This window comes from Gymnoscopelus microlampas (assembly GCF_963454915.1).
Source record: "Gymnoscopelus microlampas genome assembly, chromosome: 17".
Classification (NCBI taxonomy): domain Eukaryota; kingdom Metazoa; phylum Chordata; class Actinopteri; order Myctophiformes; family Myctophidae; genus Gymnoscopelus; species Gymnoscopelus microlampas.
In genome coordinates, this window is record NC_139954.1 from 21,426,807 (window position 1) to 21,453,934 (window position 27,128).

The following is a 27,128-nucleotide window of genomic DNA, read 5'->3' on the forward strand; positions in this document are numbered from 1 at the left end:
CATGCCCCTCAGAGCCCCTTATTGGCTGCTCTCTTTAACTGTTGCTATGGTACCAGACATAGGATGCTGAGGTTTCGCCTGCTGACTTCCTATTGGTGCAGAAGGAAGTAGTCTATAGTGATGGAGAATCAGAAAGAGAGTCATGTCTCTGAAGAACCGGTGTGACTAATGAATCTCTCTCCTCTCTCTCTCTCTGTGCCTGCTTTGTCTCTCTGTCTTTAACTCCCTGTTTGGGTTTTGATACAACTCTTTTTCCAAAAAGACAGAAGAGAATTACTAATCCAATAATCCAGCAAAGATGTATTACATAATAAAACATTGCATAGGTATTGTGAAGAGGGCAGGCAGCATTTTAAATGACTGACCCACCAGATACCAAGGAGTCTTTAGGGGACATCACAAAGCCTTCGATTCAAAGAGTGTTATGTCTTTAATCCTTCCCTATGGCCATTGGTAACCAGTGGCTTGATTCTGCACCAATTGTTTTGCAGAATGATGCTATCTATGGTGCTGTGCATTGTTAATATTTTACCCACACATTTCTGTGGGCATCAACATGGTAGAGCAGAATTTTGTCCAACTCTCTATTATTGATTCTTGAGACAGCTGTGGCGGTATGATGCTCCCATGGGCAATATTGAATCTGAAGAGGTAAAATCTCAAAATCTAAAATGCCGACACAAATATGATGTAAAAGGAAAGTCCAAATTATACCCTGTAGTATGATGGTGTCGCTTGCAGAAAATAACTGAATGTCACACTAGCTGTGACTGAATGTCACACTAGCTTGAAAATCAGTTCTTGTCAGCAAGCAAGCAAGTATTAAGCTTAACTGTTGTAAAAATAGAGCCCTCTGTGGGTCCTCTTACCTCCTTATCAATGTTCTCACTTATTCAAAAATGATTATATGGAAGGTTCTATTCATACTACAAATTACTGTAGATTCATGCTGCAATGGGTCAGGGCATTAAAAAGTGCTGACATCACTCCAGACTTGAATAAAAGTTAAAAAAAGACTGAAGTCTCAAGCTCAGTCTCACCATCAGAGCATCTTTGCTTGATGCTCTGATGAAGGCACTAACGTGTTAGTCCTGGCTAATACAAAACATAGCTTTCTGCATCTATTATATAAGTCTGGAGTCACCATGTTTCTTAACTGGGGTACTTTGCAGCTTAAATCTGTCATGGCATAGCACCCAGCCCAAGTTTAGAGGAAAATTGTCTGTAGATTCATGTTATCATAACAGTATGAAAGCAAGTTGTAGTAATAAAGTATCTAAAGAATTCTCACAGAGGATTGGAAGTAATTTTACCAGAGGAGTATTACTTCAGTTCCATTTCACATAGATACAATCTATTACACAATTCAACAGTTAAACAGCAACAAAAATATTTTTTGCATAGAAAAAAATCTTCAATGTTGGATTCTATTCTAGACTAAATCAACCAATTAGGTTGCTTAGTTTTTTTTCTTCTTTCCCTTTTTCATAAAAACTGAAAATACATAAATTATTGCACAATAAAAAGTCACAAAAGGTGAAAATATCACAGTTTTAAAAAGTCCAAATGTCATAAAAAACAATCATGAAGGCAAAAGATCTTGATTTGTTTGCTACTTTGGATAAAGTGGTATATCATTTCACAAGATCCAAAATCCCCAAATCCACCGTCCACTTTGTTTTACATTTTACTCCAATGAGTCTGTCAGACAGCTTTTCTTCGGATCTAAAACAAATGTATTGGGCGTCCCGTGTTTGAGTCACAATGGAAAATTTGGCAAAAGTCAGACATTAAATCCGCAGTTCACACATTTGGTCAGGTTTATCCACTGCAACGATTGATGACATGGTTGCAGTAATGCTCGAAGGAGTTCAGAGATGTCACTTGCTTTTCTTTTTATGGGACATTTTCAGACAGGGTGAGGAAAAAGAGAGTTTGTAGTATTTTCACACAATAAGTCCCTGGGTGTGGTGATGAGTACAGCAACCTCGAATCCAAATGATGATGGGCACCATAACAGTCCACCCTCCATTATTTGGCAGCACAGTGTGTCCTGGAGAAACCCAGTCGAGCTGAAAAGAGATGAGAGTCCAGGCCTTCGTCACATCTCAGTAAGGCCTTGGTGTGGCAGACAGAAGACAGGCTGGGTTGAATCCTCTGATTTGCTAGTTGAGTTTGGCACTGATACGTATCCACTGGAGAGCCTGTCTTGTGTACTGGACAGCATGAGCAATACTACTATGGAGGGTCAGCGGCCCCGAAAGAGTGTTTAAGTAGTTGAAGAATTCTGGAATGAATAGTAAAGATAAAGGAAAAAGTGATTAAGAAACATAAAAATGCACCAAAACTATTTAGAAACATGTACATTCATTTGGTCCTTCGGCTTCCTCACCTATATTCTCTTTAGCAAGGTTGTCTGCCACCTCCCAGTACTCATAACTGTACAGGACACTGTTGGTGATGTTTAGGTGGTTGGCTGCCATCTGGTGGATACGTTGGGGAATGCTGATGAGGGAGGGGGCAGCGCTGCCCCCATGTGACCCCGGGCCCAGGTGTTTGGGGTTGGGAGAGAGTGAAGAAGGTGGTCCACCTGTACCTCTGGGAGCAAAGACAAATGCACAACTGAAAGATAATAAGATACACAAATGTAAGGGCTATCTATTTGAATCAAACAGGGGGAAAAAAATATTAGTCTGCTTACTTCCCAGAGTCGTTCCAGAAAGGGGATGATGTAATAGGCACTTTGGGAGAGCTCTGTAATGACACAGTGACCAAGAATCATATAGGCATCTAAATCCACCCAGCCCTTTCAATCAATTCAAGCATGTGAAGCCGTAATACAGTATTTGCATCACTAGTTTTTCTAACCTCCATATGAGAGAAAAATACCTTAAAGTAGTCCAGAAGAGCTTTGGAGTATTTGAGCGCATGGTCCTTCTTCAGCCGAAACATCTGCCAGTAGAGGAGCGCAAGGCACCTGAAACTGTTGGAACAATCAACTGATCAAGCAAACATAGAGGGACAACAATTCCCAAATGTGAAGGTCCCTCAGCCAGATGATGGATGAGGTGTAAACAGAGAAGGCGATGTACGCACCACAGAACAGCCAGCTGCTTGTCTTCCTGTCTTGCCCCAGGGCCAGAGTGGCTCTTCAGCCTCATAGCGTACCTGAAACCACGGGGATATTACAAAATGCAGCCTCACTTTGCATCATTATGTACAGAATGTGCCTGTGAATGTCTGTTCTACACATCGTTGCTGTCAACTGGAAACCTTGTATGTCCAAAACCATTACTTTTCAGGAAATTGAAAAAAGAACATGTGTTTCAATGGTTCCAAAGTAGTTACTATTCACAACACAAGCTCTTTCTAATACTTTTCATTGGTTAAATAGTTACAAAACCCACAGACGGACAGACGTAACCATTTTCAACCTGGTGTTCCTAATTTGGGCATGTCATTTTAGGCAAACCTTTTCACAGTTTTTGACAATTTCTTTAAAAACAATTCAAGTATAGTGAAAATAGCCAATCTACAAGCTCACAACGTACTTTGACTTTGACCTCTTTATTGATAATAAACATTATGTAAAATGCATATATTGTCACACCATTATCAAAAGAATAAAACGCAAGAAAGCCAGCAGCTTATTTCCATTGCTTTCCTTTCATATATACTGTATGTGCATATTGCAATGCTTGTATGAGCTTGTATATTGGCTATTTTTGCTACCTTTGCGAGACACATATAACAAAGTATAAAATAGGACAACAATTCATGAAAAAAACAGAAAAAGATTCAATATTGGAGATACAGGGTTTCTGCCTGACAGTGACAGCAACGATAATTCATCATCCTTTCATGCACAGTATTTTACACAGTAACCTGGCATGTCTCACCTGATGAGTTCCACTGTCTCGGAGTACATAGTGTAAGGAGACTTGGCTTCCAGCGGGCCCTCCTCCATGGCTTTCCCACACTCCATGAAGGAGAGAGCAGCATCAACATAGTTCACCGCCTTCCCCAACTTGTCCACCTGGCAAAGGGACATCCAGGTGATGGTGAGTTTCGGAGTAAAATATATTTATTTCACTGTTCACTGTTATACACAGTAAAATCCTCAGTATTAACCCATTAAGGCCAGAGGTTCCGATTATACAAATGTCTTCTAAATCCTATAGCAGTTTTCTGAAAAACGTATGTTGTTATATCAGTGGTTCTCAAACCTTTTCATGTGAAGGACCTCCAAAATTAATGTATTTGGGCCGCGGACCCCCAATCTCAAAATATTTTGTTTGCAGGGACCCCCAGAAGCAAAGATTTTAGTTAGAAAATGTTGCTTTTAAAACATATTATATTCAAAGATTTGCAAAAATTTCCACAAAAAAAAAAAAAAAGCAGATCTACAAGCTCGTTATATCTGCTATTTTTGAATAGCCAAAGTATAAAATAATGGTTTAAGTGGTTGCACAGATGAGTTCCTGGTTTTAATGGGTTAATGTAACTTCTGAGAGTTTGTACACTTTCCGAGTAAAACTAACACTCAGGAGTTTACTGTGTACCACCAGTTTGTTGCTTTATGTTGGTATGGCAGAGAGCTCACCATGGCATCTGCACGGTGTTTCATTCGCTTGGCCTCATGCATGTAGTACTCAGCGTGGTGTGGACTAGAAAGACGGAGAGGGAGATTCACAGAGACAGTGATTCACACTTTTGCAACACAACGTATCCCAATGGCTATTAAAGGACCTAGCAGTGTTAAAACATGTCATTCACGCCTGAGTCAATGTTGGCTACAATTGAGTGGTTAAGAAGTCATGGACGTTTGAATTTAATTGAAATGCAATAAAACTTAACGTAATAACGTAATTTTTTATAGAATATAACCATGCAATAACAGTATTCCCGTAAATTGTTGAGCAAATTTTAGCAAACCTTTGAAGAAAAAAATAATAATTTAAGTCAAGTGTGAATCAGGCATGATTCCATCCACTACTGTGCGTGTATATTACATGTACGTTCATCGATATAAGCAGTAGGTGGCACTAATTCTCCAGTCAAGTGAGATGTATATTATTAGACATTAACCGAGATATATAGTCTGTTCTGCTGCAACTCTACTGCTTTGCTAGTGTTTGCTGCTAACTTCCAGGAACCTTTGAGAGGCTCCATGCCCCGGCATTGCTGTAAATGTATTATTTGATTGGAGTGAACAGAGTTGTCGCCACTCTCTCTTTACATCACGTTGGGCTAAACATGCCAGACCACCGGTATGGTCCTTTAAGAGTGCCTCTGTAGTCTGTATCCTGTCTCAAAAACAAGCATATGGGATTCTAGGATAATACACGGCAATGAGCGGACATAGTGGACAAGATCACTTACGGGTCATGACTGGGTATGGTGGCCTTCTGCCCTCCTGATTGTCTCATAGGGGGGCGCCAAGAACCGGACACCAGCTGCTGCAGCTGCCCTGCTACTCCCGTACACTCCACCTCCATCTTGGGCTGGATTGGAGTCGACATTAACCAAAGCATTTGTCAGGAGTTAAAAGAGTATATGTTTTAATTTTCATATTTTTTATGTTTTTTAATATTATTATTTTTTACCTTTACAGCAGAGTCTCTGTCGTTCTGGCCATGTGAGTAATGCTGTTCAGAGTTCTGCATTTTAGAGGGGGGCTTGGGGGGCTCAGGGCTGTCAGACAGTGGTGACAGGGGAGACAATGGTCTCTTACTGTCCAAATATTCCTCCAAGTACCTGTGCGACCACACACACACACACACACACACACACACACACACACACACACACACACACAAACACACCACATCTTGTCGTAAGGAAACTATAAACTAAAACTGTCATATGTATGTGTGTGTGTGATCAATATGCTAACCTCTGACAGCCTGTGTATGTGTATGCTCATGCGACCAGGATCTTACCCATTGTGTATCGTTTCAGTTGAGAGGTTCCGTTGAGGTTTGTGAACAGAAGACTCCGTCTGACATTGGTCATTTCCGTAAGAGCTCCTCTTTATTTCTCTGTGTGACACGCCATTCTCAGACTGTCAAGACCACACACACACACACACACACACACATGCACAAATTCATATTTTAGCACATTAAAAATACATACACAAATCATATACACGAAAGCAGTCGGGCAATGAAACGCCACGCTAAGAAGAGAATATCATGTATATGCTCAACCTTGCGTTTCCGTCTATTGTCTCTATTCTCTGTCTCGGGGACGTATAGATGCCTCATGGTGTCTCTTTGCTTGGCCTTGGATGACGAAGAGCAGGATGAAGAGGCTGGATGTGGTTTATGAGCTTCACTGGTGGTGTCTGGGACCCTTTTAAGAAGGGAGAGGTCTATCTGTACCACCAAGTTTCTCAGCCCTCGCTGGGAAGGTGCTGTGGCCTGCTCACTGCGCCCGAAAGGGACCAGGGTGTAGAGTTTACGCGCCCCGGCGCTCTGCTGTCCTTCACCTGGAACCTCCAAAGAGGAACCTCTGGGGATGACCACGTTATGCCCGTTTGCGTCTTTGGGCCTCCCGGGGCCCAGGTGGTGGCCTCTCCTGGGGGTCTGCCTTTTGTGTGATGTGGAATCTGCTGGTACCTTGGTGATGTCAGCACGACACTCAGACTCTGAATCAGATGCCGATGAGGAAGAGGATGAAGCCGGGATCAGATGAGTTGGGGGATGTGATGCCGGAGGTGAGGGGCCTGGGTGCGATGCTCTCTCCTCACTCCTCTTTTTCGTCGTCCCCTGGTGACGTGGGTCTCCTTGAAGGTGGTGGCGCTCTGTGTTGGTGTGAGGTCTCTGCCTGGGCTGGACAGCCTGCCATTCACCTCTCTGATGCTCCTTCTTCGTCCTCCTCCTCGTCTCCTCACTCCTTCGTTGACACTCTTTCAGTCCTTCCTCCTCTTGCTCCTCCTCTTCCTCTGAACTTTGGATCCAGGGACGTCTCAGTAGCTGCTCCTCCGCCAGTCTCCTGTCTTCCTTTCGGTCGTGCTTCTCTCTCTGTTTCTCCCTTGGTTTCTCCCTTTGCCTGTCCTCTTTCCTCTCTCTCGTCTGCTCCTCTGCCTTGGCTTGGGTGGCCTTTCTGTGGTCCACTTCCCGTTCTTTGGACTGGGGCTTCTTTTGTGTGGGTTTAGTGTGAGTGATGTGGACTGGGGCCGGGGCCTCACAAGACTTGGCTCTAGGTTTTAGACTGGGGCTGGATCTCAAGCCAGACCCGGCACCAGGATTGCCAGCAGTTTTGGAGGTAGATTGGGAATGTGAAATGTGACCAGCCTTTCCACTGGTTTCTCGTGCAGGAGCAGGTAAGTGCTTTGTTCTAAGTGTGGGGCTAGTTTGTGAGCTAGGCTGATATGTAGGTCTGTCGCTCGGGTTGAAACTCTGGCTAGGCCTCAGTTGCTTGGGAGTTTGCTCAAATTTCGAAGGGTATTTGGCTTTGAGACTTACAGCGAGGTGTGTAGAGGTTGGTGGCACATTAGGCTTAGGCCTTGTTTTGTGGTTTTCTCTTTTCTCAGAGTTTAAAATTGGAGTGGTCTTATTTCTTACTGTGGCTTTGCTTTGGTTTTGGGGTTGATCTTGTGGAAGTTTATTCTTGGGCTTGTGTTGGGGGGGTGGCTGGGCACAGGGCCTAGGTCTTGGCTTGGCCTTGGTATCAGCAGTAGGCACAGGGCCAGACCATTGGCAAATTGTCCTGTTGGGGCTGGTATGGTGGATAGATCTTGTTTGGCTCTCCCGGTGAGGGCTCTCAACCTGAGGATAGTGACAAGGACTAGAAGGAGGAAGGCTGGGACTTGGGCTAATTGGAGGTTGTCGTGGTATGGGGTTGGGGCTACGGCTGGCTCTTGGGCTACCATGCGGACTGGGACAAACGCTTGTAGCTGGGCTGGGGTTAGGGCTGTGTCTTGGGCTACCGGGACTTGGACAGGTGCTGGGGAATGGGCTTGGGCTAGGGCAGAAGCTGTAGCCAGGACTAGGCAATGGGCTATTCCTGAAGCTGTAATTGAACTGTGGGCTGGGGATAGGACTTTGACTAGGACTGTATTCCTGATTGTTGTCCCAGGATCTGGCCGGAGACGGGGCTCTGTGGTTCTGTGGAGAGGGTAGGTTTCCTGGAATGCTCTGGGTGTGCTCTCTGGGATCCTGTTCACAACTGGAAGATTTTTTTCGGACCTTCTTGAGCCATTTATCCAGCTGCCACTGAGTGGAGGGATGATCTGTCTAAAAAAAAGAAAAGAAAGAGACATTAACAATCTTTGTAGGAATGCAGTAGAGAATTAAGAGGACTCAAAATCAGTAGATCTGTAACAGTGGGAGCCAACACATGCAAATTTCACTCACACATTGTCATTGAAAAGGACAGGAGAGGGGGAGGAAGCCATTACCAAATTAGTGGATGGTTGCAAGGAAGGAATGTGGAAAGTTTTAAGGTAAATTCAAGCCTCCCAGAGATGACACATACCAAAAGCTACACACTGACCTCTATCCGACACTTTAGCATAACCAAGCCAACTAACACACCATACAGCAACATGGACTTCTCTTTGCAAGTGATTAATCACAAAGTCAGCATCTTGACTTTGTGATTCATTCAGAAAACCTATAGAAAATCAAGAAACTGTTGTAATGGCCGATCTTGAGACATTTCAACCAAGCAAGTTTGTCTCAATACTCACTACAGTCTGTTGCTCAAGTATCCACATCTGTGCTGACAGTAGCTCAACCCCCCTCCCAATTACTGCAAATGACTCATGCACTGTTTGCTTAACAACTGGCTGGGTAACCAGGAGAACAGAAAGAACACATGAGAAAGGAAGTTTAAACTAAATAAAAGTGTGATACTCACTCCTGGAGAGCAAACTTCTTCTTCTCTGCTCTCACTCTCTCTCAGCTTCTTTCTCTCCTCGCTGACCAGAGCTAAATTAAACTTATACTCCTCAAGTCAAACAGTGACCCCCTCCCCTCATCCTTCGCCCTCTTTCCAGAGAAGACACTACATCTCTTGTACCCTCTGTGCTCCCCTCCCTCACTCCGTCTCTCCCGCCTACTTTCTCTCCCTCCTCCCTCTCTACCTGGAACTCTGGAGCTGCTGCGTCCAAAGCTCCCTACTGCCCCCCTCCACCCCACCCCCACCCAGTCCCTCCCTCCCACCCCCACCCAGTCCCTCCCTCCCACCCCCATCCAGTCCCTCCCTCCCTCCCTCCTTCCTTGGGAGACACTCGAACGCTCCGTAGATGAAAAACACATGGTCCCCCTCCCTTACCTTCTCTATAGGGGCCTGATATAGTGCACATTCAGTAATAGGCCCGTCTTGTCACACAGGGCCTTCCATTCATAAAAAAGAGGACTAGGTTTCCCTGCAATCCCCTACAAGCCACCCCAATGGTCCCTCTTTATTCCACAATAGCCCAAACCTCCAAAAAATATGGCACCTTTATGCCCAACTGCCTATTCCAGTATCTACAGTGAAGTTCTGGACCTATTCACCCATTCAAAACACCAATCAGGTTTATCTGACATCAATCAATTCCCAGCAGAGTTCAGCTCATTTTATAGCGTGCAGCCACTGAGCTGAAAGAGAGGGTTATGCTAATCGCTGATGAAGTGTTAGCATGAAACTGAATCTCTGCGACTTCCAACTCCCAAGAGGGCTTTCCTCTTTAAGCCTCAGCTTGTTGACATGACACCCGGGCTCTAATTCCTGAAGCTAAAGCCCCCCCCCCATCCATGCCCCCCTCCACGTGCTCCTCTCCAGCACACATGCATTCCTAATAACTCTGTCCCTGCCCCCCACCTGCCCTCAACTGCCTCCGTGCTGCTCCCTGTGGAGAATGAACCCTACGGCACACAAACAGAGCAACAGAGAGAGAAAGAGAGAAACTACACAGTAATCCTTAATGTTGAATAAACTCTGAGAGCGTACACATGTAACCAAATGGACACTTACGGGTTACATTTGTACATTCTCAGAGTTACAAATGGATAAAGGATTTTACTGTGTATACATAGAAAGACATGCAGACATAGTACCTCCTTGGCGCACAGGGGCTGTGTGTTGGCAGGCGACCCAGGATCGGAGTGAACTTGTGGGCTCGGGGTGCGGGAGCGCTGGCTCCAGCTCTCTGAGTCACCGCCGGTGGAGTCCGAGCCTGAAGAGTCTGAGCTGGAATGTCTCACCCGCCCGCCATGTATGTGTGTGCGCTGTGTCGAAAGACTGTCAGTCCACACACACACACACACACACACACACACACAAACACCAGAGAGGGGTCAGCTTACGTACACATGCATGTGGGCGTGTGCACACTCAGACAGACATACAGATGGGCAGATGGAAACACACATACTTACACAAGGGATGTAAACATATTTACTAAACACACATAGATACACATGTACACATGTATTGCTGGAAAAAAAGAAGAAAGAAACATGCGTGTACATGTGTAATAATCTTATAATGTACCTGTGTCCATCCCAGGTTGCTGAGTGATGTGCGACCTTCAGTGAGACAAAAAATAAGACAAAGGTTCATCATCCACCATCGTAGCCTACAGATCACTACATTATAATTATATTAGTATGCTAAAACAGAGATGGACTAAAAAAGAATGACTGTGTGTGTGTGTGTGTGTGTGTGTGTGTGTGTGTGTGTGTGTGTGTGTGTGTGTGTGTGTGTGTGTGTGTGTGTGTGTGTGTGTGATAGGACTCTATCACACTCTACTCTACCAGACAGTGGACATAAAGGCTTCGTTCAGCAAGAGGTAGTGTACCAAACACTGGGGCCCCTTACGGGTCAATTTGGTTAAATTTGTACACCCTCAGAGTTACAAATGGATTTGACTGCACGTATGAGTACATGAGGAACAGAGAGAAAATGTGGAGGGTAAACCAAACGTAGCCAACTATGCTAAGATTACCAACATAAAAGAAGAAAGAATGAACGTAATGGGAGCCGCATATGGAGGTGCTTTGAAAGGCAGTAAAATGTTTTTCTGACTGAAGTGAAAGGTCGTGCAGCGCATGCATCGGTCCACCCACCCTGTCAGTGTCGTCCTCATCGCTGCTCAACTTGAGGTCATCAGCAAGCATGCTGGGAAACAAGAACACATGATCTAAAATGACAGACCTCTAGTAGCAATAGGTTGTCTTAAACACTGAACAAAACTTCAATAAAATAATTATTCTTTCTATGTAACAATGCTGCAAACTGTGATTCCCACATCCACAAACACCACTTTTTATTTTTAATCAACATCCTTAGTCAAGCTACAATTAAATATGCTCAGGTGACATACTTTCTTCACTTTATGAAACAAGGGAGACTACCATCTTTTACTCAGCTGGTCTATGATGAATCCATAAAAGTTACATCATAATTCAAAACATTCTAGCCTACCAAACTTCTGCAATGTGATGAATCAATCCATGCATCTAAATGCATTTAACATTTATGCAAATTATCATTGTGAAGATTATTTAACTATTGGTGTGTGTCTCCGCGTTGATCTTTTAAATATTTATTATTTTCAAAAAGCTTTCTCTGGCATTTCTATCCAATGCAGTGTTGCGAACATCATGTGCTATTTGTCTGTTGAATAAACATAAACAAGATTATAAAACTGATTAACCGGTAAATTTGAAATATAAGCAAATTGTGTTGGATGAACTGCAACATAACAAAATAAAAAACACCATAAAAAGCTGTCAGTGAACAATGTGGAACATGTGCATCTAGTCAAAAGAGGATGTAAAGAGCTAACAAACAGTGGTTTCTTCTGACAGCATTCTAGAATGTCAGCTCACCTTTGGCCTGGCCCTAGCCATATGTGATGCTCCACCACTAAAGCTGTCAGCTGGCCAAATTGACCCCATTCTTCACCCCATTCGACCTACTCCACCATTGACCACTTAAGCCTGTACGACAACTAGCAAAAATAGCTGATCTACAAGATCTTGTAGATCTGCTGTTTTCCCATTTTCTGACATTCAATTTTCCCCTAATGTCATGCCCAAAATAGGGATAACATGTTGAAAGTAGTTACAGCTTTATTCAAACTAAATTAAATAAACCTACTGTGTATATGTTAAAATATGTGTGTTTTATCATAAGTTTGCATATGTGTTTGTAAGTGTGACACTCCTGCCCCAGCTCAGGTTTGATGACCCTCCATGGATCATATTTCCTCTGCCCCACTTACGATTTGTGAGGCGCCACGTGAGGGTGGCGGGTCATTCGCAGCTGCATGTCCCCACGAGCTGAGGGAGAGACAGACAGATGGAGACACAATATAACAAATGACCACAGACAGACAGTCAGTTAAACCAGGAGAGACATAAGTAGTAAATACAACTAGCTACAACTATGTGCGTATTCTGAAGAAAATGTAGGGTGGCTGCTGCTTTGCTGGTTGACATTGCTGCCTGTTTCCCAAGTGGTTGCTAGGGTTTATTGGTTATGGCAAGGATATTGCTAGGCAGTTGGGAGTATGTTGCTAGGGTACACCAAGTTATAGAAAGCAATGTGTGTATAAGTTCTTGAGTGGTTGCTAAGCTTTAATACTTGGTTGCTACTTGCTAGGATGTTGCACAGCAGTGGCTAGGGTAAACTAAGTGGTTGATAAGATGTTGCTAGGTGGTTGCTAAAATGTACAAGGTGGTTACTAGTGCATGCTACTGTACGTGGTTGCTAGGGTGTACTACTTGGTTAGCAGGTGCTAGACTGTTTGGTCAGGTGGTTGCTAGGGGGTGTATGCTTTGATATTAAACTATGTTTATAATAAATACATACCTTGCCTTTGCTGTGTCGAGTGCTGCCTTGCATCCTTGAGAAAAATACAAGGGCTGTGAAATTCGTTCATCATCAATTGGTTCATCATTACACAGCAATAACATAATACAAACGTACATGTTTGTACACACACGCACGCACACACGCAGGCACGCAGGCAGGCAGGCAGGCAGGCAGGCAGGCAGGCAGGCAGGCACGCACGCACGCACACACACACACACACACACACACACACACACACACACACACACACACACACACACACACACACACACACACACACACACACACACACACACACTCACACACACACACACACACCTTAGGGTTGTAGAGGAAGCGCTGAGCCTGGTCACCACATATGGGTTGCTGGGATGGCCAGGAGTGTGTCATGTCCTGTTATAACAGAGCGGAGGAGGTCAAGGTTCAAATGTAATAGACAGGCTTTTGTAAATGTGCAATCCCCACAGGTCACATATGCAAACAGACATTTCTAGTCATTAATAAGCATACACTACTATTGCAGTAGTCTCGCATAGCCAGACTCTCCACAGCTCCCCCGAGCGGAGCTGTGAATAGTCTGGCTATGTGAGACTACTCTCTTGCAGTAACCAGTCAGCTTGCAGTTGAAAGGAAGTGTTGACACAAGTCCTTACCACTAGGGGGAGTGTCTGAGGGTACATATGGGCATTGAAGTGTGGATTATTACAACTACAAGATGCTTGGCATGTGATTATGGGTACGTATTCTTGCTAGTATCATACATACGGATATCCAGCATAAATTCTGTATACAATCCTAAAATATCATCCGACAAATGCTGTGATATTCTTTTCGGACCTGTCATATAGATTGTAAAATACTCACACCAAATGCAAAGAAGTTAGCAAGCCATATTTAAAAAAAATAGGTGGTACTGCCAGTGTGTGTGTGTGTGTGTGTGTGTGTGTGTGTGTGTGTGTGTGTGTGTGTGTGTGTGTGTGTGTGTGTGTGTGTGTGTGTGTGAGAGTGTCAGTCAGTCAGTCATTGCTCTCCCAAGGGAAGAAGAGCAGACTATGATGATCACAGATAATCGGCAGGGCTATTACATGACACTGCTCCCAGTATGGTATGTTTTATCAGTCCTATCTGCACTGTTCTCAGGAGGAGGAAACCAGCCTCATGTAGAGAGCTCTGCATCCATATTGCATTGTCTCTGCGCCTGCTTTGATTATAATCTGCGCTGATTAGATTGCCACCAGCGTCATTTTGAAAAAGTAGGTCCCATAGCTGCAGGGTAAATGGTGTTTCAGCATGATGTAGAATGGTTCCCATGTAGTTGAAGTAACCTAACTACACACAAGCGCACGTGTGCGCGCGCGCGCGTGTGTGTGTGTGTGTGTGTGTGTGTGTGTTTGTTTGTGTGTCAAGTGTAAAGCTAATATGGATTGGTGAGTGAGAGAAAGAGGGAATACGGTGAGTTTACAGTTGAGGGGGAAGCAAGCTCTGGCAAGTGGCAAAGGTTACTTTTTAACAATGCTGATGTCTCAGCTTATGAGAACATGTGCTTGTTTGTTTGTGTGTGTACGGCGTGCGTCGTATGCATGCGTGCGTGCGTCAATGCACGCCCATGTGCCTGAGTGATTGACGGAGCAGATCAGGATGTGTGATAGTGCAACAGAGACAGAACTCTCGCCAAGTTAAAATAATCCTTAATTGAAGTCTGCTGGGAGTGGACATTTTGTTCAGTCATGACTCAATGTGAACACATTTCAGCCAGCTGGTGAGCCTGCACAGATCCATTTCTCTTTCTTCTATCTCTGTCACTCTCTCTTTTTCAAGCCTCTGCTCCACCACCCCCCGGGGGGCAAGTGCTTCCTCTCTTTGCTTGTCCTTTCACGTCATTATCTCTCCTCCTCCCTCCAGTCACCAAGGACACACACGGCTATGCTTCTCTCTCCTTCCCTCCTCCAACAACAACAACGTCTCCCAGGTGGAACAACGTGTGTTGCGCTATCTCCCCGCTCCCTCTCCTCCTACTTCCTCTACACAGTAAAATGCTCAGTGTTCATTTAAATCCAAGAGTGTACAAATGGATCCTGGTGTACCCGTTCTTTCACTCCTCGTCTCCTGCATCTCTGTTCTTCTTTCTACTCTCTCTCTCTCTCTCACACTTGTCTGCTAACTAGCAGGAGGCAGCAGTGACCAGTGACCACCAGGGGGGTTATGGTTGTGCACATGTCCTCTGACATCACATCAGAGTAAAGCAGAACACCAGGATCAGGCTTGACCAATGATCACACACAGTAAAATCATCAGTGTTCATTTAGCTCAGAGAGTGTGTACCCTCTCTGAGCCTGAGGGTACAAACTGGGATATCAGATAAACATCAGTCTAAACAACATGCTATCGAATAATTACCATGCTATCTAAATACTAAGTAAGTAACTAAATACTATACTGTATTAGTATTAAGAAGAATCATAAAGTAAGACTACAAGCATTCTCTCACCCCAAAGATGTCTTTGGCACAGATGTTATGTTGACTTCCTGTGACCTGTGAGAACAGAGGGATAAGAGAGATTCATAAACAAGACAACCACAGGCAGCCGGTGGCCCAATAAAGCAGATACCAAGCAGGCATGCCTATGGGGGGAAAGTAACAACTAGTAAGCAGTTGTGGATTGTGAGCAAACCAGCCACACTTAAATATTTGAAGAACAATATGCGTCTTGTGGGTATCCGATTTGGCTGAAAATTGCATCATTACACACCTACACACACACACACGCACGCACGCGCGCACGCGCGCACACACACACACACACACACACACACACACACACACACACACACACACACACACACACACGCACGCACGCACGCACACACACACACACACACACACACACACACACACACACACACACACACACACACACACACACACACACAAACACACAAACACACACTCTCACAGAACACTCAGTAATTTGATGGTTGAGCGGAGGTTGTTGTGCATTGGTGACTCATATCTGAAACAATAACAGCTGCAGATGATCAGAAGGATGTTCATTTTCTATGTACACTGTAAAATCCTTAGCGTTCATTTAAACCTGAGACTGTACAATTTGGTTTGTCCTTTGGTTGGTATGCTCTCAGAGTTACACTCTTTAAAAATAAGTTAAATTATCTTTCAGTATTTTACAGTGTAGCAACTCTCTGTTCATTTAGACACTTCAGCTCAGAAATAACCAGACCATTAATTATCCATTTACCATTTATTAACCATTTACCATATTGCAATGATATTGCATTCAAGTTTGGCGGTGTGACTCTGCTCTTGTGATATTAAAGATTCCCTGTGCAAAAATGTCACAGATCTTCAATCATAAAACCCCCAGAGCATAGCATAAATACAGTTTTACATAAACATTGAACCTTCAATGCCTAATTAAACTACCACGTATCATAGTACAATCCATAGAACCACAGTACAAACACAGAATCGTAGTACAATCCATAGAACCACAGTACAATACACAGAATCATAGTATAATCCAGAGAACCACAGTACAAAACACAGAATAAACCTATAACAATATGAACTAAATGCCACAGGGAGGAGGCCGGGGAGGTGGAGGGTATTTGAAAACCTACAGCTGTACAACCTGCAATGACAGCTAAGCATGTAGAATGAACAGATGCACTGTGGGTATGAGGGCGTGAGTGAGTTGGCTTGAAGCGAATGAGAAAGACAAAGGTTGAACGTACTGACTTAAAGGAGTACAACTGTATAAGCGAATGGGGAGGGGTCCGGGGAGTGTGACTGTGAATGAAGAATATAAACATTCTGCCTTCCGTGTCTACATGAACTATCGTTACACTGAATTTTCCATCCACTTTACTGTACTTTCTACATTTTCTCTCTTTCTCTTTCACACCACCCTTCTCAAAATCACACAATACATTTTCCGCTCATCTTAGAATTCCTAGAATTCATTTAATTCAATGTACACAGTACATATCAGCTGAGTGTTAATCTAACTCTGAAAGTGTTAAATTGACACTTCGGATTTTGCGGTGTGTTCCTCAGGCATCGGTCCAAGTTGAGTACAATAACCATAGTGTCAGACCATTTCGCCTCACCCCACACACCTATCCTTGTGCGTGTGTGTGTGTGTGTGTGTGTGTTTGTGTGTGTGTGTGTTGTCATTCACTGTCTGTCAAGTTGCATCAAGTAAACTCCACGTCCAAGCTTTGCACAAGCAAATGCAAATTTGCAGCAGCATTTTACCTTCTCGTCAAATGCTTAATTTTGAAATAATATATTATTTGGTGTTTAGGGGTTAAGCTTGATTTTTGTGAATTTACAGAATGCCTCGATTTCACCTCTTCAATACAATCTCACGATTTTAAGGGCAGGGCCACTTGGCCTTTGGTATTGTCAATTCTTTGAGGGCAGAAAGGTCAAATGCCTGGGCATCAAGGCCATCAAATAATACAATGATTTTTCAGTTATTTTGTAGTAATCCAGCACCAACGAGGCTTGGCTGTTGTAGCTAAATCATTTGCGATTAGGGCTGCGACTATCGATTATTTTCGTATTGATTATTCTATCAATAACTTTTTCAATTTTTCTAATAATCGAGAGGACAAAAGTGTATGCATGAACACATGGAAATAATTAATTGAACTTAAGGGTTAAATTAAAGAGCTGTATATTTCATGAAATAATGTATTGCTATTTAAAAAAATACTAATATTTGTACCAAATCCTGAGTCAAATCTTTATACAGTATACGCTCAGCCCTGGACTAGAGAGTTGCAGTGAATGTTATGGGATTCCTTGGAACCTATAGACGAATATCACACCTTCTCATCAGGATGAGTTTGATTAAGTCTCCTGGTTGGCCGGTACTAGATTTGTGTCAAACTATGATCATAACTAGCCTGGTTTTCCAGTGGCTGATACAATGCTCTAAATCGATCCCATCACTGGTTATGTGCGCAGCGTTTCAATTGATGTTGCCCAATAATAATAATAAAAGTCACTGTGTCTAAAGAACAAGGACTATTGCCCGGTACGTCTTTTAAGGTGCATAAAGCTATGAGCCCTGAGTGGTCACATTATATTCTGTTTTATTTAGCTATTTATTTATTTTGTATTGCTGACTGAGCCTGTGTAGGATTGTGCAGGGAGTCTCTATGCCTACTGGTTAATGCACACACTGGGATAGAGAGTGAATGAATGAATGAACGGTTCTGTAGCCTACATGTTTTGGACTCTGCTATCAACAGAGTTATACAGTATACATTGGTTTTCAACTGTATAGAATTGTTTTTAGAATTTGCCATCTTCTACCTTTCTCACACTTGTAGCCTAGTACTGTCTGTGCCATTCATATACCTAATGAGAACACTGTGGTTAGTGTGTGTGTGTGCAATATCGCTGCTTGTGTGTGTGTGTGTGTGTGTGTGTGTGTGTGTGTGTGTGTGTGTGTGTGTGTGTGTGTGTGTGTGTGTGTGTGTGTGTGTGTGTGTGTGTGTGTGTGTGTGTGTGTGTGTGTGTGTGTACATGACTTCATGACTCACTGTGGCCGCTGTCTGAGTCTCTGGACTCCAGCCCGTGGATGGAAAATGGTGTGTGTGTGTGTGTGTGTGTGTGTGTGTGTGTGTGTGTGTGTGTGTGTGTGTGTGTGTGTGTGTGTGTGTGTGTGTGTGTGTGCGTGCGTGCGTGCGTGCGTGCGTGTGTGTGTGTGTGTGTGAGAAAACTAGGCTGTCTGATTATTATGGCCATGAGGCAGTTATGAGACCATAGGCATGCAATGAAAACACAAACACCCAATGTTCCTCCTCCCTGTGGCAGTGCACGGGCAATGGCAAATGTGTGTCCTGCTTCACCAGTTTACACTTACAGGCCCATTAGTATGTAAGCATAATACCTTGTGCAATGTGTTTCACACCTACATGCCCACTGGCATCAGAGGCTACACTGGTGCAATCCCCCTGGTGTATGTTAACACCCCCTGAGACAGAGACAAACCACAACCTATCATAACACCTGTAACAAGCAGCCTTCAAGCCACAACAAGTTACATTTTTAAGAATTCATAATTTCTGGAGTTATGTTACTTTCAATGTTCGAGTCGATATTTCTATTAGATAAGGTTGGATAATAAGTTAAAACAATGTTTTAATTGATTCGTAAATTGAGTCAAAAAACTAAAAAACAATTAGGTCAATCACTATTTCTGTTCCAGCGTTTAATTAAGAGGGCAATTACTAGCCGACTGTACCATAACGGCAAACAAGATGGATCAATTAACTAATCAAAACACTTGACCTACAGACAGTCAGTGTCGTGTAATATTGAGAGGAATATTCATTTCTTAAACTCACTCCTTTTCAAGCTCACTTGATCGCACACTTGGACGCCCCTCACCTGAGTAGATGATCCACATCGAAGCAGAACATGTGCGATGGAAAGTTTCCCTTTAGCGCACAGGACTGTAGGCATGTTTCTGTGATGGTCAGCTGTCTCCTCTGGTGTCCATACCAGTGAGTGTCTGTCCACTCGATCTAAACGGAAAGCAGGTCCGTTACTAGAGGAGCGGAGCTACTACTGGCTGTGTGTCACTGGCAGCGTTGCCAGGTTCTGTGAGACAAACAAGCAACCAGGGGAAAACAAGCCCAAAAGAAGCGACCATGGGCCACACATCATTGAGCACTTTAAACATATGCCATCGGCTATTTGAAAATAGCCGATCTACAAGCTCGAGCTTGTAGATCTGCTATTTTAGCATAAAATGTTGGGTGGGGGGGGGGGCACAAAATATTTTTAGAGGGGGGGTCGGTGGACAAATACATATTAATTAATTTGGAAACATTAGCAAACAAGCGCAAATAAGCAACTACACTTTCGCAACAAGCCCCAAAAACCACAACTACAAGCAACTTACCAAGAAAAACAAGCCCAAAGTCGCTTATAATAAGTGGACATGGCAACACTGGTCACTGGTGGTGGCGGAGTCACCGTGGAGCTGGTGTCATACAGGGAGAGGACGCCGTGCGTGGGCGGGACGTCAGGGAGAGAGTATTCATGCATGACACACGCACGCACACTCTCTCACACACACACACACACACACACACACACACACACACACACACACACAACCCCATGGAGTGGGAGCACGACTCAAGTCACAGGATCACTCACCACGACACCGTGTGTGCGCGACGCGTTGTTAGCTTGAAGATCAGTTCTTATCAGAAAAATAACCGATCTAGCTTGTAGTTGTAGCCTAAATCATATTTTCGATACACGACACAGCAGTCGTCCCATGGCCATTGGGTTATTATTATTGTTTGCTATGTGGGCCACCACCAGTAGGGAATTAGATGTAGACACGCACGCTGCTCTCATATTCTGTTCTTTAGAGCAGTGGTTCTCAAACCTTTTAATTTCAAGGACCCCCATAACTCTGAGAATGTACAAATGGATGTTGGTTCCATTTGTAGCCTACACTCTCAGAGTTACAGACCTGTAAGGGTCCATTTTGGAACCCCCTCAAGGAACCCAGATGGTCCCTGGACCCCACTTTGAGAACCACTACTTTAGAGCAACAGTTTAGCACAAATGAATGTCTGATCCTCTCCTTAATACCGTGCCAGTGCACGCTTGTCTTGTCTAGTGCATCCATCATCCACTAATGCACTCTGTTTTGGCCTGTGAAGTGGCTCTGTGTTGTATGGAGTTTGCCTTGTCATAATGAAATATGACCGGTCTCCTTGGCCCAGATGGCTCAGGCAGCAGGCTGAGAGAAGGGGTGGGAGGAGGGACCGGTTTAAATAGTGATAGATTAACAGAAGCTGGCACCCAATTGATTTAGCACGCCACTGAACAAGGTAGGTGACACACCAAACCCATTCCCCTAAACTATTCTCAGTCATGAGCATTATTGCGGTGTGTGTGTGTGTGTCCCAGTACATTCACCTAAACTATTTTTCTCAGTCATGACTCATGAGCATTATTACAGGTGTGACACTGTGTGTGTGTGCGTGTGTGTGTGTGTGTGTGTGTGTGTGTGCGTGCGTGCGTGCGTGCGTGCGTGCGTGCGTGCGTGCGTGCGTGCGTGCTCGTGCTCGTGCTCGTGCATATGGCCCTAGCGGTTGTTATATCCTTTTTTTTGAGGAAATCGTTTTAGCTGTGGTTTTGATTTTTGTCTTGGTTTGGTTCAACTCCCCTGAGACCAGAGTATCTACTTTGCCTATGACACCTGTCCTCCGCTGAATTTAGGGACAGCCCCAGAGGGTAGTGTGACAGCATGGGCCTACATTTTGCTTCTGTGACAGTGTGTGTGACAGTGTGTGTGACAGTGTGTGTGTGTGTGTGTGTGTGTGTGTGTGTGTGTGTGTGTGTGTGTGTGTGTGTGTGTGTGTGTGTGTGTGTGTGTGACTGTGTGACTGTGTGACTGTGCGTGTGTGTGTGTGTGTGTGTGTGTGTGTGTGTGTGTGTGTGTGTGTGTGTGTGTGTGTGTGTGACTGTGTGTGCGTGTGTGTGTGTGTGGGGGGGGGGGGGGGGGGGGTAGAGTTTTGTGTTCAGAGAGTTTTGTTTGACACCAACAATGTGTGTCAAAGAATGGCACTCTTATTGGTTGCTGACATAACTGTTTGAGCTGATGTCATTATCTCGACCGGCAAATTAAAAAGGAAATTCCACAAAATACAGATAAGCGAGGTAGATTTGGCTTCCTCATTGCCACGGTGACGGTGTGGATCTCATTTACCGTACGAACTTGGTATGTCATAGGATATATTTTGAGTTACTAAGTTATTATCTTTTCCTCCCACACAAGGAATAAAAAAAATCCTGGGCACTCTGTACATAATAATAAATCCAGAGAAAGCTGGTCATAAAATAGTCAAATCAATAAAGACCTGTTTACATATCATTGTTTATCGGTGGGGAGAGGAGGAGGAAGATGGAAATTGTTTTTTATGGGAGATGTGTCACGACTCCTTTATTCAACTGACCAAGATATGGAGAGGAAGACGCCATGAGCTGCTCCTACTTGAGCGCATAAACACATGCACACAGACACGCACGCACGCACGCACGCACGCACGCACGCACGCACGCACGCAGGCAGGCAGGCAGGCAGGCAGGCAGGCACGCACGCACGCGCGCGCACGCACTCACACACACACACACTCACACACACACACACACACACACACACACACACACACACACACACACACACACACACACACACACACACATACTCACCCTCTAACACTACTCACACACATATACATGCTCACACACATATACATGCTCACACATACTGACAGGGTCATTGTTAACAGGCTGCATGGTGTTTCAGTGTATGACGTGTTAATAGCTCATATTTATGTGCCTGACTGGCTGCTCCTTTCTACTGGCCAGATTTCCACGCAGCAGGTGACCCAGATGTTACAGCGACTCTCTGCCTCTAACATCTTCAGATTAATTTATAAATTGTTGTGCGGTGGTGTGCTTGCCAAAAACAAGTTTTTCGGGTGAAAAATGGAGAATTGACATGCATTTAAAAAAGATAAAACAATCCACACTATAGGGTTATGCGTGTTAGTGAACGTGGTTCATTAAATAACTTTAAAAAATGAATTAAATGCCCACGGTGCATAGTAAGCTCAGAGAGCACCTTGGGTACCTTTAGTTTAAGAGAATCTTTAAAGGTGATCTATAGTACAGTAGTTGCTGCTCTCTTCTCTTTGATTTCCTATACATGCTCTCAAGTAGCATGTCAAAGCATATAGGAAGAAAACAACAATATGTTCACTTTGCAGGAACACAGGATTGATGGAGATGAAATGCCTGGGGCCAGTCTCCACAGCCCCACTGTAGCATGCTTGGTAACAGACCCATGGTGACAGGACCACAGGGGCACTAGGTATCCCTCGACAATGCCTGTTTAGACACGGATGGCCTCTGGGGTCAATCTTCCTGACAACACACACAGCCTCAAAGAGAGAGAGAGAGAGAGAGCGAGAGAGAGAGAGAGAGAGAAAAGGCCTGACCAAGGTGCATTCAACATCTGTCCTTGCAGATTGCACTGGTAACCATGGCGATCTTTTGGGAATTCCAGATTCCTCCAGGTAGAGCGAGGAAGGGAGCCAATTTTCCTTTAACCTCTTCCTCAGAGGAAACCATTGGCTCCACTCATCCATGGACTGTTGGCTACCATATTCAATTTTTATAACTGTTCTTTAAATCTTGTTCAGGCGCATAAATCTGAAGATAGAAGTTATTGGTCAGCCAGTGTTAATTCGGAATTTACTGTGGAGCCTATGGATATCCCTTCCCTTATCTATTTAAGCAGAATTAGGCCTCCTTACCCTTGTAACCACAGGTTTCGGTTAAGTCTGGTAAATGGATTGGATAGGATTACACACTTAGCAGCAACCATTAGGCTACTTGATAGGTGATAGGGGTTATTAGTGTGATGAGCTATGGGGCTGCTTTCAGATTTCGCAGTTAACCTCTCATAAAGGTTCAGTATCCACTATCCACCTGCAAACAGTGGTGATCCTGAAAGTGACAAGACAACATCCACCCAGCACTAGATTTCTTTTTTTTAAAGATATTTATTGGGGCTTTTATGCCTTTATTTGGACAGGACAGTAAATGGGGAGGAGACATACAGCAAAGGTCGTCGGGAGCGGGAGTCGAACCCGCAACACGCTATCATGCTGGAGTACCAATTCATGTAGTATGCGCCTGGACCACTAGGCCAGCGGATGACCCTACCTAGCACTAGATGAGGGGATTTTGGGGAACCATAGTTTGTTTTCAAAGTAAAGTGCTACACAATTATTTATAGTGTTTATATAGAGTCCCACTCCCACCTAGTGGACAATTACAGAAGTGAAGCTGTAGCCAGCACTGCATCACAACCAGGTCCTGGTGTTGATAGTTATCTTGACAACTAATATCCTAGCTATGTCACACATCCTATGCCCCTGTGTAGAGTTTCCCTCTTAAATATAAGATAGATTTTGGTGGTTTTACCGCCATATGCAGTTGACATTTGACTATTAGTTAATTTTACATGTATTTTTTGTGTGAAAATGTGAGTAAAATGGAGGTTTCTAAATTGTTGGTATTCTGGCCTGGAGCTTCCTCCTGTAAAATAGCCTACATGTAGAACTTGGACATATAGGGACTATCAGCCATTCACATAGCCTACTAAATTAGCTAGCCTGTGATGGGCTTATATTGGTTGAATGAACACTTTGTTTTTAAAGCACTAAATGGACTAGCACCACCCTACATTGCTGAACTACTGGCCCCCCCGGACAGCACCCGGACATTGAGATCCTCTGACCAGAGGCTTCTCAAGGTTCCGAACGCCCGGTTGAGGCAAAAAGGCGACCGAGCCTTTTCTGTGGCTGGCCCAAATCTGTGGAGCAGTCAGCCTTCCATCCACTGTTAGGTTCGCCCCCTCCCTGGACACTTTCAAAACACACCTCTTCTCCCTAGCTTTTGATCCACCCTAGATGTTTCTCCATCTCTAGTCTGCACCCCCCTCCCCCCATGCTATTATCTTGTGGTCTGTCATTGTTTTAACTTTTGCTGTTTTTTGAAATGTTTTTGCAATGCTGTTTATTTTTATGCTGTTTTTATCATGCTGTACAGCACTTTGGTCAACCTGGTTGTTTTCAAATGTGCTTTATATAAAAAATTGACCTTGGCTTGAATGTATTAGCAGTTTGCAAAAAAAAAAAAGCACAGGAAAGTACGGTTCATACTGCTAAGAGGATTTTAAACCCCAAAACACCTATGGCTTGTTTCCATTGGGGTCCTGGGGGGCTAGCTATATCCATACAATAGGATATACAGTAGAATACAGTAGGATATAGCTGGCTGTGTCCTGTCCTCAACGACAGATAACCTGTAGTTATGATGATAAACGGAGGATATGCAAAGTGCAAACCCTTATGAATAGGAAGCCTATTCGTGTCAAGTTGAAGTGGCCCAACAACTGGTTGGACTAGCTTGTCATCCTGTTGTGTGATGTCATCCGCTGGATGAGTGGCTGGCGGCTGTGATGCGCATGTATGCAGTCAGTCCGTTGCCTCAACGCATCACGGTGAACTGCGTTTGACAGCTTGCCAGGCTGGAGGAGAAAAAGAACACACACCACAAGAGAGAGAGAGAGAGAGAGGAAACCAGAGCCGCCGAATTTCCACAAGCCAGGCGTCATCCGCATCCACCCGAGGGAGAAGGAAGGAGGGCTTTTTCTCCGTAGTCTCTCCCCCTCTCTCTCTCCCTCTCTCACCAAGATCTCAGGCAGCCGCTTCTGGATTAATTATGTTTTTATTTTAACGCCCAAATGACAGTGTAACCGGGCCAGCAGTTGCTATTTTAAATACACAAACAACCGCCACTTCGTTGGATAGGAGCTGTTGTGACTGGCCATGAATTCGGCGGAACAGACGGTTACATGGTTGATCACGCTCGGGGTATTGGAATCGCCAAAGAAGACCATCTCGGATCCCGAGGCATTTCTGCAGACCTCCCTCAAAGATGGGGTGGTCTTGTGCAGATTGCTGGAGCGGCTTAGCCCGGGTTTCACGGAGAAAGTAAGGGGCAATTCTTCTGAGCCGCTGTCCTCCCCATATTAACCATCCGCCTCATCGGCGCGTCTGTGTCGCCGAGAGCCGTGGTGGTGACACGACGTGGTTTGTTATCGCGCTTCTCTTTGCCCAGTGGTCCATGAAGAGTTCCTTTTGTAGGTCACGAGAGCGCGGGTTATTGTCTCTAAAAACAGCACCAAATGGTTGCACAATAATGTTAGTACACTACGCGTGGATAAAGGCCGTTTTTACTTCCAGTGTAGACATAGATTCCCTTGCAAAATTAGGCAATGGGCAGCCAGCATCATAGCAGAAGGGGAAATGATAAGCAATAGGGCCCATTTGATCTCTATAACAGAGGCCTAGTTTACATTTAATGTATTCTTTATTTTATTTTTTTATTGTGGGTTTATGCAAGACGGGTATGCGTTATATGTGAGACTCCTGTTACGCAGCATTACATGCTGTGTGTAACCTATACAATTTTGCTTGTATGTTTATGTATTTTATACACAGAGCATTATTATGATCTGACGGATCAACACAACAGACATGGATGTCTGGCTATCTGTACACAGAGACCATAAGAGTGGGCCGCCATTGACTGCAAAGGCGCACAGACAGACACATAGATAGACCCTCTCCCCATTTAAAGGAACAGCGCACTATTTATTGTGTGTCAACGTATAGCCACGCACGGTCAGTTCGGACACTTCCCAAAAGGAGGCAATGTTTCCAAACAGGGTTGTCATAGTGCTCTAGTCTAGGTCAATTTTCTTTGGTTAAATGAAGTGTTACATAGCTATATATTCTGCTCATTACTATAATGTTTGTTCAGTAACAGGAGTGTCCATGTCTCTCCAACTCTTTATTAAACAGAAAATGCATTTTCAGGTCAGGATACCAATATTGATCCAATCAGGATAGAGAACTCAGTCAGGATACAGATTAAACAAGTGGAATTTGAAGTGATGACACAAAGAAATGAGAAGACACAATTTGAACTGGAACACTATAAAAATGAAGTTGATAAATGGGTACTCTCTCCTGATTGGCTGAAAATGTGTCACCTACTTGAAAATGTATTTTCTGTTTATTAAAAAGCTGGAGAGACAGGAAGAGCCATGTTACTAAACAAACACTATATAGCAATGATTACTATCAGAATATTGTGCTTTAACCCTTAACAGAAAACGTTTTGTTTTAACCAAAAAATATCACTTACCCTACCTTTAACTTAACTGCTGGGGAGGGGACCCCCTGGAACCCCCCCGAAGGACCGCTGGGGGTCCCCGGACCCCACTTTGAGAGCCACTGCTCTAGACCTACACAGAATATGTCCCAAAGTTATTGAATTGCTCCCACAACAAAGTATTGTTGTGTTTTCTGCTACTGATTTGTCTGCCATTCCATTTCAGTCCTACCCGTCGTCCACATAAAGTATGTGGCTTGTTCAAATCATGCACATGCACACCTGTGATTCATGACCTATGTATGAATGGCAGAAAGTGTTAAGATTGCCGCTTTCTCAATTCAATTCAATTCAATTCAAATGGCTTTATTGGCATGAGAAAACATACATTTACATTGCCACGGCAAAAGTGGCAACAATACAATCAAAACAAAATTAAAGTATGTACAATTAAAAGGGAATAGAAATGACGTGTACACAGCGCTGTTACATTGAAACT

At 44.0% G+C, this 27,128-nt stretch overlaps 2 protein-coding genes across 3 annotated transcripts in view; one reads left to right on the forward strand and one right to left on the reverse strand.

Moving 5' to 3' along the window:
* Window positions 1–1,292: 1,292 nt before the first annotated feature.
* Window positions 1,293–19,358, reverse strand: aff3 (AF4/FMR2 family, member 3). Its single transcript, XM_084084737.1, has 19 exons — window positions 19,238–19,358; window positions 15,305–15,349; window positions 13,135–13,209; window positions 12,814–12,847; window positions 12,224–12,281; window positions 11,064–11,115; window positions 10,489–10,523; window positions 10,053–10,236; window positions 6,213–8,243; window positions 5,943–6,064; window positions 5,607–5,757; window positions 5,383–5,504; window positions 4,604–4,667; window positions 3,900–4,036; window positions 3,097–3,168; window positions 2,890–2,983; window positions 2,702–2,754; window positions 2,393–2,598; window positions 1,293–2,287 (listed from the first exon to the last, which is right to left on the reverse strand). Exons 1-19 carry the CDS (start codon window positions 19,310–19,312, stop codon window positions 2,166–2,168), a joined length of 3,732 nt encoding a protein of 1,243 aa, XP_083940863.1. The 5' UTR covers window positions 19,313–19,358; the 3' UTR covers window positions 1,293–2,165.
* Window positions 19,359–25,011: 5,653 nt separating this feature from the next.
* The window catches only part of arhgef7a (Rho guanine nucleotide exchange factor (GEF) 7a), a 30,941-nt gene continuing 28,824 nt past the window's right edge, over window positions 25,012–27,128 (forward strand). For both annotated transcript variants that reach the window (XM_084085491.1, XM_084085492.1), the window contains exon 1: window positions 25,012–25,443. In XM_084085491.1, the coding sequence (XP_083941617.1) occupies window positions 25,279–25,443 (165 nt within the window). In that variant the 5' untranslated portion in view covers window positions 25,012–25,278. The remainder of the gene's footprint in view (window positions 25,444–27,128) is intronic.

Bases quoted from the DNA above. Each gene is read 5' to 3' on its own strand.
- aff3 (XM_084084737.1), bottom strand. From the start codon at position 19,312: ATGCCTACAGTCCTGTGCGCTAAAGGGAAACTTTCCATCGCACATGTT. The intron at 13,210-15,304 runs GTGAGAGAATGC...CTGTTATAACAG, and splicing joins GTGCCAAAGACATCTTTGGG to GACATGACACACTCCTGGCC. The intron at 5,505-5,606 runs GTAAAAAATAAT...ACTCCAATCCAG, and splicing joins ACAGAGACTCTGCTGTAAAG to CCCAAGATGGAGGTGGAGTG.